The sequence below is a fragment of the Centruroides sculpturatus genome, unplaced genomic scaffold (genome assembly GCF_000671375.1).
Source record: "Centruroides sculpturatus isolate CEXI.00-Female unplaced genomic scaffold, Cexi_2.0 scaffold191, whole genome shotgun sequence".
NCBI classification, from domain to species: Eukaryota; Metazoa; Arthropoda; class Arachnida; order Scorpiones; family Buthidae; genus Centruroides; species Centruroides sculpturatus.
Window position 1 is genome coordinate 52,000 of NW_019384365.1, and position 10,307 is coordinate 62,306.

At 28.0% G+C, this 10,307-nt stretch overlaps 1 protein-coding gene and 1 non-coding gene across 2 annotated transcripts in view; both read left to right on the forward strand.

The window, feature by feature from the left end:
- LOC111642369 (tyrosine-protein kinase CSK-like) overlaps nt 1-10,307 on the forward strand; it is a 92,782-nt gene that overhangs the window by 45,727 nt on the left and 36,748 nt on the right. The window contains exons 2-4 of the mRNA XM_023388711.1: nt 5,927-6,026; nt 6,124-6,191; nt 6,280-6,393. Coding sequence (XP_023244479.1) covers nt 6,165-6,191; nt 6,280-6,393 — 141 coding nt within the window. The 5' untranslated portion in view covers nt 5,927-6,026; nt 6,124-6,164. The remainder of the gene's footprint in view (nt 1-5,926; nt 6,027-6,123; nt 6,192-6,279; nt 6,394-10,307) is intronic.
- Nucleotides 700-854, forward strand: LOC111642509. The gene has a single exon (XR_002759564.1). It is a non-coding gene; the product is annotated as a small nucleolar RNA SNORA79 (small nucleolar RNA).

Below are 10,307 nucleotides of genomic sequence, written 5' to 3' on the forward strand. Positions count from 1 at the left end.
AAAAAAAACCCACCAGTGGCTAAGTGGTCTTCGTACCTTGAACACGGGGGAATTCGTTCGTGGGTTCGCATCTCGTTCAAACGGGCTGGCCACGTGGAGTTTTCCGGGTTTTCTCCACGTCTGTAATACCTAAATAGGGACCAGTTTCCGTTAAAAACACCTCCCAGAAGGCATTCCCCTAGGCAGATCGCCTAAGTGTTGCGTTGCCATAACTTAACAAACAAACAAACTCTTTCCGTAAGGAACAAGAAATTGATCTAAAGTTGATTGTCTTACTCTTTTAAGCAAAATCGTTCTCAAATGATTTTGCTTAAAAATCATTTGAGAATGAAACTTTTGTAAAAAAAAAAACTTTTGAGAACAAAACTTTTGTAAAAAAAAAACCCACCAGTGGCTAAGTGGTCTTCGTACCTTGAACACGGGGCAATACTATGTAAAAATTTTTTATTAATAACTGAAACCTTAGAATTTTAGATTTATGAATACATCCAATATGAGTAATTTTTAAAGATTGGGTGGATAAATGTTGGACTTGTGAAAGTGTTGTTGTTGTTGCAGCAGCAGTAGTAGTGTTATAACTAAAATATGAATTATAAATTAAAAAGTAGTATTAGTTATAGGTAAGTATATTATAGTCGTTATGAAAATATATCAATTATCAAATTTAAATTTGTTATCAGTTTTGCTAACAGTTTTAACAGATGGTATGTTCCTCACTAACCATAAAGAGTTGGTATGTGATTTTAGACCATCAGAAATTATATTGGACTTTTTCACCCAGATCTATTTGAAATAAGAGTTTGACTATTCTTATTTCTATTTATTAGTATCTGGTTTTGCAAGTCCATACAAATTATTTAATATAATATTTTATGAATTCAATCTTTATACATTTTCATATAACTGAAAAATTTATATCAATTGAGTAGAATTAGAACAAAAATTTTTTTGTAAATTTAAGATGTCAAAATTTTACAAATCTAGACATTTATAATTAACTTTTTTCTTGTTGGGCTACAATTTGAAAAAATTGTAAATCTGTAAATTTTAACTGTCGTCTGTCCATCTGTGTCTTTCCTTAATCTTGAGAACAGAGTTAGATAGATGAAATCCAAGACCAGATATGGAAACTTTGGGCAGGAGGTCCCGATTAACTATATATGAACTTCTGATGCAAACTGGAAGTCATGTTTTTTCAATTAAAAAAATTTTCTTCTGAAAGGTTAGATAGATGACCAGTATGACTTTATTGTTAAAGGAAAATTATGATGTACGGGGACAAGCCACTACTAATTTGGAGTGGAGAGCATATATTTTAAATGAAATAAATTAAAAATATGATTAAAAATTGCAGCCTGGCATTGTGACGATGTCACAATAAATAATTGCTCATTTTATTATAAATATATTCATATTACAGTAATAATTCAATATTAGATAAGTTTTAATTTTAAACACTTCGGTGTAAAAATGGAGTTTCATTCTGATTTTAAATTTCATTTTTAATCTTGCTATTTCATTATTAAAAAATATTTTAAGTTCTATTTAAAACAAGAAAAATTTTTAAATATATAATCAACTTATAAAACGGTATTTTATATTTTAATATAGATTTTAAGAATAATCAAGATGTCTGCTAACTCTATAAAAAATTCTTATAAATTAATTTATTGCTGATAAGGATCAGACATTTTCTTTATAATACTTAAACATATCTCATCATTAATTTTAAGCCAATTAAGTTATTAATAAAAAAAAATTGTTTAATAATTTTAGTGAATGTTGTTAATATATTTATTTGTTACATTTATAATTGAATGCTATAGCTTTTATTAACAGATATTAATGATTAAAAATTACATTAACTTTTTTATTAAACCTTTCTTTTAAAATATTTTATGAAAAATCTTTAAAGGATCTTTGCCTTAGTAAGGCCATCAGAAGTACAAGACAGTAATATTATATGAAAAATCTATAAATAAAATATTCGCCTGAACACTATACATAATAAAGTTATGATTGACAATTTCCTTATGGTTTTGAATTAATAAAAATGTCATTTCTGAATTTCTAAATTGTTGAAGAAAATTCTGTGATAAAATTTCATCTATGATTTCTTATGGTTATATAGCCATAAGATTATGAATTTTTCACAAAATTATCAGGTGACCAAAGAACTTGGTATGGTTTTTTTCAGTAGACACTATCAATAACATCCAGAAATCTTTAGAGGGGTGCAGAAAGGTAACAGTATGCCTTACAAAATTTTTTACTACACAAGATACCCAGCTTTACTCAGGAAAACTCCCCAGAAGAGAGTGCAGCTAAACCCTGCACACCCCTAAATCCACCAATGGCTGTCATTGCAAAAACTGCACCAACATAATTAACAAGTCACCTTTTTTTCATCCAGCAATGGCTTTTAATTTCTTCTGTGCTAACATTTTTGTTTTACTGTATTCATTAACTGTTTTTGCTTGAGGATGGACATTTAAGACACCTGAAAATATTAGCACACAAAAGTTTAAAAGCCATTGCTAGATAAAAAAGGTGTCTCATTGTATTCTGTATCATTTCAGTACTATACCCTTTTTTTATCACCTGATATGATCTTATGACAGATAATTCAATGTGTCACCTAAGATAGATCATATCACTTTTGTTGTTGAATTACAGATTCTTTTATCATTGTTGTTGTCATTTTTTGATTATTTTGTTTCATTGATTGGCTCAGAATTGATCATGATAACTTTGAAGATAAAATGTTGTATTTCACAAATGATAGTTATAATTAATTAAGATTTGATACTGAAACAATAAGTTCTAGTATTTAATTTTTATGAAAATTTATTTTCATTTAATTTCAAATTAGTTTTTAACTTTGAACTTATAGAAAACTAGGATTATTTTAGTTTTCTCGTATTCACTCGTTTAACCTTTACTTTCTGGTACTGCTTAAACATCATAAAACATATGTTTTCGGTCTCACTTGAGGTCTGCTTCAGGTTACAAGAAAGAAAATTGGTTTCCAATCTTAGAACAATTCTTGAAGGAATGTTGAGTTTTAAAATAAATTCAAACATGTGTGCACTCTGTAGTGTCGGTGATTTCTTGTTCTTCCCATATGTAACGCCAAGCGTATGAAAGCACTTTGCCATCTTTAGAGTTTATACATCTCCCTGCCCGGCCAGCCCTGTATATTTCCAGGGTTCCAAGGGCCCTGATGTGGTCAGTATGAATATTTATTTATCATTCTGGTGAATCTCTATTTATCAGTCTGGTGTTGGATAGTTCTGTGTGAATATCTGGGTCAGTGGCGTAGGTGGATAGGGCTGTGGTGTAACAAGCATGGTCTACATGTCATATTTGTGCTCCCTGATTCTCTGTTGGATGGAATGCTTCATGGAGCCAATGTACACCATTTCTTGCTTAAATCTGTCATCTCTCAGTGGAATACTGTATATCCCTGGAGTCCTAAGATTGTCCTGTTTGTCTTTTGCATTGCGTAATAATTTATATATATTGGGGGACCTTCGGTATGTTAATCTGGTGCCAGTTTTGGTTGCAATTTCTTTATATAAAGCTTGAAATCATTGATTGTATTCAACAGTTGGTGCATCTGTTGGCTGGTTCTTGATTCTGATCTTCATTGCTAGCCTTTTGAGTAATGGGTGTATCCTGTGTATCATGGTCTGAAATAGGCATGTGCTAGCTCTCGTATTAGTTCTTTTTTGTAATCATGTGCCATCGCGATGCTTTCTATATTTTGTAGTTCAATTATAGTGTCATTCCATCTAGAAGGGTGCGTATATTCTCTTCTAACCAACGCCCGGAATGTTGTGACCTTATAAGTGTAAGGGTCAGCTGAGTTTGCCGGTATAAACCATGGGATGTAGCTAGGTTTATAATATATACCAATTTCAACCACTTCTCCATTGAGCCTGATGTTGATGTCCAAGAAGTGGGCATTGGTGATAGTCAATTGGTCCAGTTTAAGGATCAGCCCGTAAGGATTGTTGTTCATGTGACTTAAAAAATTGCATGAACAATAATCTGGTTGGTGGCGTCACTGGACACATCTAAATTATTTGCCTTTGCAAAAACACATAAGTTAAGCAAAAATGCAGTTTTGTTTAATGCAGTTATTATTCAGTACTTAATAAGAAAAATTGTTTCACATTTGTCTGTTTACTTAAAAAACAAGAACATATTATGCATCTATACATTCAATATCAAACTTATCTAAAAAATGATGATTAGATTTTAACTATATTATATTGTCATTAAGTTTTCTTTGTATTGTATATTAAATTTTTTATGTAAAACATTCTTATAACTAACATTTAAAATTTAATTTTTTACAATGTATATCAAATTATATTTTAACATATTTGAATAATATAAATTATAATTTAGGTTTGCTCTAAATAAAACATTATCACATTGATTTGAAAATCATATCATCAGATATAAATGTAATTTTTTTAAATTACAAATAACTTTATCAAGTTATTTGAAACACTTTTTTATGCAATATAATAATTTATTTTGAACTTGTAAAATTTTTTAAATGTAGCATTTATATGTATCATTTGTTTATAATTTTTCAAATCATTTCATTTCTTAAAATGTCTGACTATAATATATTTGTAGTTATACATTAGTTTGTGTATGTACTGTACTATACATGCATATGCATATATATACTTATATATATATATATATTGAAAATATATCTTGGCAGATAAGACGAGGTATAAATTTTCGTCAAAGTTTTATAGTTTTAGCACATGTCTGTCCTATAAGACAACCCTGGATTTTGGGGGGCCTTTTTTTATGATTCAACTATCATCTTATCTGCTGAGATATACGGTATATATTATTTAATTATATAATCAAATACTTTTAAGATTAAAAAAATTTAAGTTGTAATGATTGATCAGAATAATGAAGTTATCATACTGCATTAGTTAGATTAAATAATCTATGTAATTAACAAATGTTCCTATGTTGGATGACTGCTCTTCTCATTAGTGTATTTATTAAATTGAAGTAGAATTGTTTATAGTCATTAGTACATTGACAAAAAATTTAATCATTAAGATTGGTTATTTTTGATCTTTTATATCATTGGAAATTGAAAAAGCTTGTCTAATAAATTGCATTTTTTATAAACACATTTTTTCATGCTGATAAGAAGTCTTTTTAAAATTTTGTCATTCCATAATTTTCAACTTTAAGATCATTATAACTTTTTTTTTTTAATTGTTTTAATTAATTTGAAACTTTTTTGATGGAGAAGATGTAACAAAATTACCAAAGCATAACTTGATAACATCTTAAATACAAGGAGCTTTAATAACTTAACAAATTAGATGTCAGAATACCAGACAGTAGATAATTAACATGGTGCTCTTAATTACTAAACTTCTCTTCTAGACTTCATCATATGGAGCCATTTGGAACTTTTGTTTTTGTATATGTTAACTTCCTGAAAATGATTTAAGACTTGTGAAAAACATATAAGAGGATTTTAATGAAATCAGACACTACAAGTACTTTTATTGAAAGTTTAAAATATTGTTTGACTACAGAGCATTCCATAAATTTTAGTTTAAACATTATCATGATCATCATGATTCTAAAAGTTTATCACATCTTAAAAATTTTTAATAATATATTTTTTAATTAATATAACAAAAGTCAACTATACTTGCAATGAATAAAACAGCAGTTTATTGGAAAATAAATAAATATTTTTTTAAAAAGTTACTTTTTCTTAGAAATTCTATAATAGAATGTTTTTATTCTTTTGTTTTTTAATTTAAAATTCACAATTTTCTAATATTTTAGTTTTATAATGTTTTAATTAATAGTGATTTTATTAAGTGAAAACTTATTTATAAGAAAATTAATTTTTTTGTAGGCTATGACTTTCTGCAAATAAAATATTGAAACATTTTGCTCAGACCAATTTAGAATGTCAGAAGTTGTGATAATTTATTTACTATTTGGAATTTGAGAAGGTAATTTTGTAGTTAAATATTTTAAGCAATACTTTAGCATTTTAAAACAAAGTTAAAATTTTAATAATTTATAAAACATTTAATATTGTATTTTTAGTGGTTGATGACTTCCATGTCTATCTTGTTATTTAAGAAAGAATGAATCAAGAGAGGATGACTAGAGGGGTATTAATATTTTATAACAATGATACTATTTTGAGACAGTTATTATTTTATAATATATATATTTACTTATATTGTATTGTTATTTTAGCAAGGCTGGCCACCAGGTACTGAAGTTGTTGGTCGTTACAATTTCAAACCTTCTTCAGAAGATGATCTCTCATTTCAGAAAGGCGATATAATGACAATTGTTACTCCTACTAGGGTAAGAAAAAATTTAATCATTTAATTGAAGACATTAATTAAATATAATTACTTCCTTCATTTATCCATATAATTAGTTTTAGTTGACCTTGTTTTTTTTTTAATGTTTATGTTAATGAAAAATAAACTTATTATTAACTCATCAGGTTTTTGATTAAAACAAAATTACAAAATTATTTAAATGAAAGTGCATATTTGATTATGATATATAGAATTGAAATACTTTATTAAGATATTGTTTGTTAGGAATAATGTTTTGATTTTATAAATATTTTAAAATTCTAGTTTGTTTTAATAAATTGTAAAAAATGTTAACAGCAGTTCAATTAAGTTACTATAAATTGATCACTTACATATTACAGTTTATTTAATAATTTACAAATTTTAAGTCTGAGTAAAATAATTTTTTCACATTACATTATTTATTAGAGATTCATGCGTTTTACTGGCATAAACTGAAGCTTCATTACCTCAACATTAATTTTTGATCCTTGTTGAAAGTAAGCATCAGATATGTTTAGGATGGAAAATGACAGACAATATTTTTGTTTTACAATAATTAAATTGGTTATTCATTATGGAATACTTGAAATTTCTGTCACTATTTTTACAATCATAACCAAAACATATACAGTATTACATTAAATATAATAAATTCCGAGGGTGTGAAAAAACTTATTCCATTACAATTTTATGATTAATAAATAGAGACTGACCAGTTTACATAAATTCACTCCTGTGTATAGGTATATAAATTAATATATTACAACTTAATGTATTTTACACTGATATAATGGTATGCAGGTCATCTGCAAATAAGGAATCAATGTATTGGATTGATGTAAAAATTTCTAGAACTTTCTACACCTCTGTAGAATGTTTGAAAATGTTCTTCTACAGATAGTGTCTAGAAGTTTCTTGTTGGGGTATGTAAATGAAGGGTATTGATATACACATTCATAAATGAAAATTCTCTGTGATGATACCAACTTTTTAAATTATGTCAAGTTTACCAAAGCTGAATTTACATGAATGGTCATGATTTCTCATGACCAAATTCATGCATATATGCTTTACAGTTATCAATTTGGTATAAAAGCAGCTGAATCTCATCACTGTGTGGTTCAATTTGTTGGCAAGAATGTTGTCTGTAAGTCTACAATCCATAATTGGTTTAGTAAATTTAAAGCTGGGCAGTATGAAGTCAAAGATGAACCATGCTCGAGAAGGACCTTTATCCTATTGGATGACAAACTGTGGCAGCTGATATGAGCTAACCCATGTCTGAGCAAGTGAGAAATGAGCAAGACGCTTGGTGACTATTCCATTGCAGTTTGTCACTTACCTGCTGTTGGAAAGGTCTAAAAGATCAATGTTTGGGTTCCTCACAATTTGAACACAAGATCACATGAGTTAAGGTTGAGCCAGCAGAAGCTACTTGATCTCGTCTAGGAGATTCTCCCTCACCCTCCTGTATAGCTCAAACATTGCACTGTCTGACTACCATTTCGTCTGCTCCATGCAGCCCTTCTTGAATGGAATGCAGTTCTCTGATGATGGTGAGATGAAAATCATACTTGAAGAGTTCTTTGTCAAAACAGCCCATATTTTATTCAGCAGGAATCCATGACCTTCTTAATTGACAAAGAAGGTACTTGAAAGTAATTGCAATTATTTTCTTGAATAAACTATTTTTGTTTTTGAAATAAATGTTGGTTGTACTATAAAACTCTAGAAAATTCCAGAAACTTTTGCATTAATCCATTATAATTTAATGTATGTCATAAATTCAGCAATGAGTTACTGTTATTGACTGAGTAGAGCTATGGATTTATCCATCTTTGATGTTACTTTGCTGGATGATTTATTTAACAAATTTTTTTCATACAATAATATAAATTTTGATTTAATCAAAACAAATAATGTTATAATAAATTTTTAAAAAATCTAGACTTAAAAGTCACAATATCTAATTTTTTTTTATTAAATATCAATAAGTAAAAAAATAGCAGAATAACCCAAGAAATTTGGTGAAATTTAGCTTTTGTATAATATGGGCTATAGTATTTTTGTATAAGCATATGAGAAAAAAGTACAGGTAATCCCAATTTATGTGGATTCCTGTTGTAAGTCAAACATAGACATAAAAAATAATGGTGATAATGGATGTTGTTCCCCATCTATAAGCCTTTAAAATATTGCATATTTACATTATAGTAAATTATTCTGCTGTTTGTGCGTGTTGTATTTAAAACCAAAATTTAATATTTTAATTAATTATGGTATTTTATTAGTAATTAGTTAAATATCACAGACAAACATAGTCAGTCAACCATGCTCAAAGGAGCAAAAATCATCTTGGAGTATTGCAATCTTTGAGGAATTGATTTTATTTTTTATTTTAAAATGAATTAATAATAATTAAATATAAATTGCTTTGTAACAGAATTTTTAATAGACTTTTCTGTTAAAATTTAAAGCTATATTCAATCCAAGATCTGAAGATGATGTTGAAAGTTAATTAGTTAACATTCATATTATCTTAAGTATATGAACATTTAGTTAACTTCTGTTCTTAACATTTAGTTATTTTGGGAAATATCTCCAAATTATTTCTAAATACAGCCAAACATCAGGTTTCAAACTTAATTCATTCCTAAAAGTTGTTTGAAAACAAACTTGATCTAAAACTGAAACTTACACATAAGAATCAATGTAAAGTGGATTAATTCATTCCCAACCACCAAAACAAAATCTTTTTTTTTTTTTACTATATTTCATGCATAAAAATGCCTATAAAGGCAATGTAATATTATTTATTATATATATTAAAAGCAAAATGTTCTATCACTGCCAATTGAAACTGAAACTAACACTTCACAAAGAAGTGCTATAAATAGAGAGTCAACTCTGACTGCTTGGATAAATATAATCAAATCAATCAAGACCCAAAACAAGTACTTTATCCACACTTTCCAAAATATTGTTTCAATTGATTTGATTTCAATTTTAATTTAAATTAATTAAATAAATAGTTTGTTTTAGTTTCAGTGTAAAGGCCAGAGTTTTAATTATTATTTTTAGTTTTAATTAACTGGCTACCTACTATTAATAAATTTTTTACATTTAATTTAACTTAAGCATGTTTAAACACAAATTCTTGAATGCTATTAATATTACATGAATATTAATTAATTTGATATGGCATTTACCGAAAAAATGAAAATAGTATCTTTTCCACATGCACATTAAAATTTACCATATTTACTTGAGTATAAGATGAGTGAAGGATTCTTTGCATTGTGGCCAACCTGGCAACACTTCAACGCACCTGCCACATAGTCTGTCTCCCTCTTGAGTTCATTCTTACCACATGCATTGTACTGGTGCCAGTCCTTGTAGCCCAGTTCCAAATAAAATTATTTTATTTTTTTAAGATCTGTGATTTTTGGTCTAAAACCAAAGCGTTTTTGCAATAATTTCTGTAAACTGTGTATAGTTCATGCTGCCATTATAGGCCTACAGTCTATTTATTGTAAGTTGGCACCTACTGTAAACAAATTAAGACACACCCCAGTGTTTATTGGTTTAATCCTATGTCCATCAATTAAAAACCATGTTACATTTCATTTGTCTGCGGAAAATAGTTCCTCATTTTAAAATCACTAGCTGCAAGGACCTGCTTTGCTCGGTTTTTATTTGTTCGTCCATTTGTATGTAATATAGTTTTTTTTATATATATATATAAACTGTTTTTCTAAGTAATCTAGAATCTAGCTGCAAGGACCCGCTTCGCTGGGCAAAAAGTAACGATAGTGAAGATTAAGATAATTACATTATAGCTAATCTTACCCGTTTTCACAGAATGCAAGAATTAGGTCCCCCGTTTCCAGACTAATTAGAGAATTTTTACGT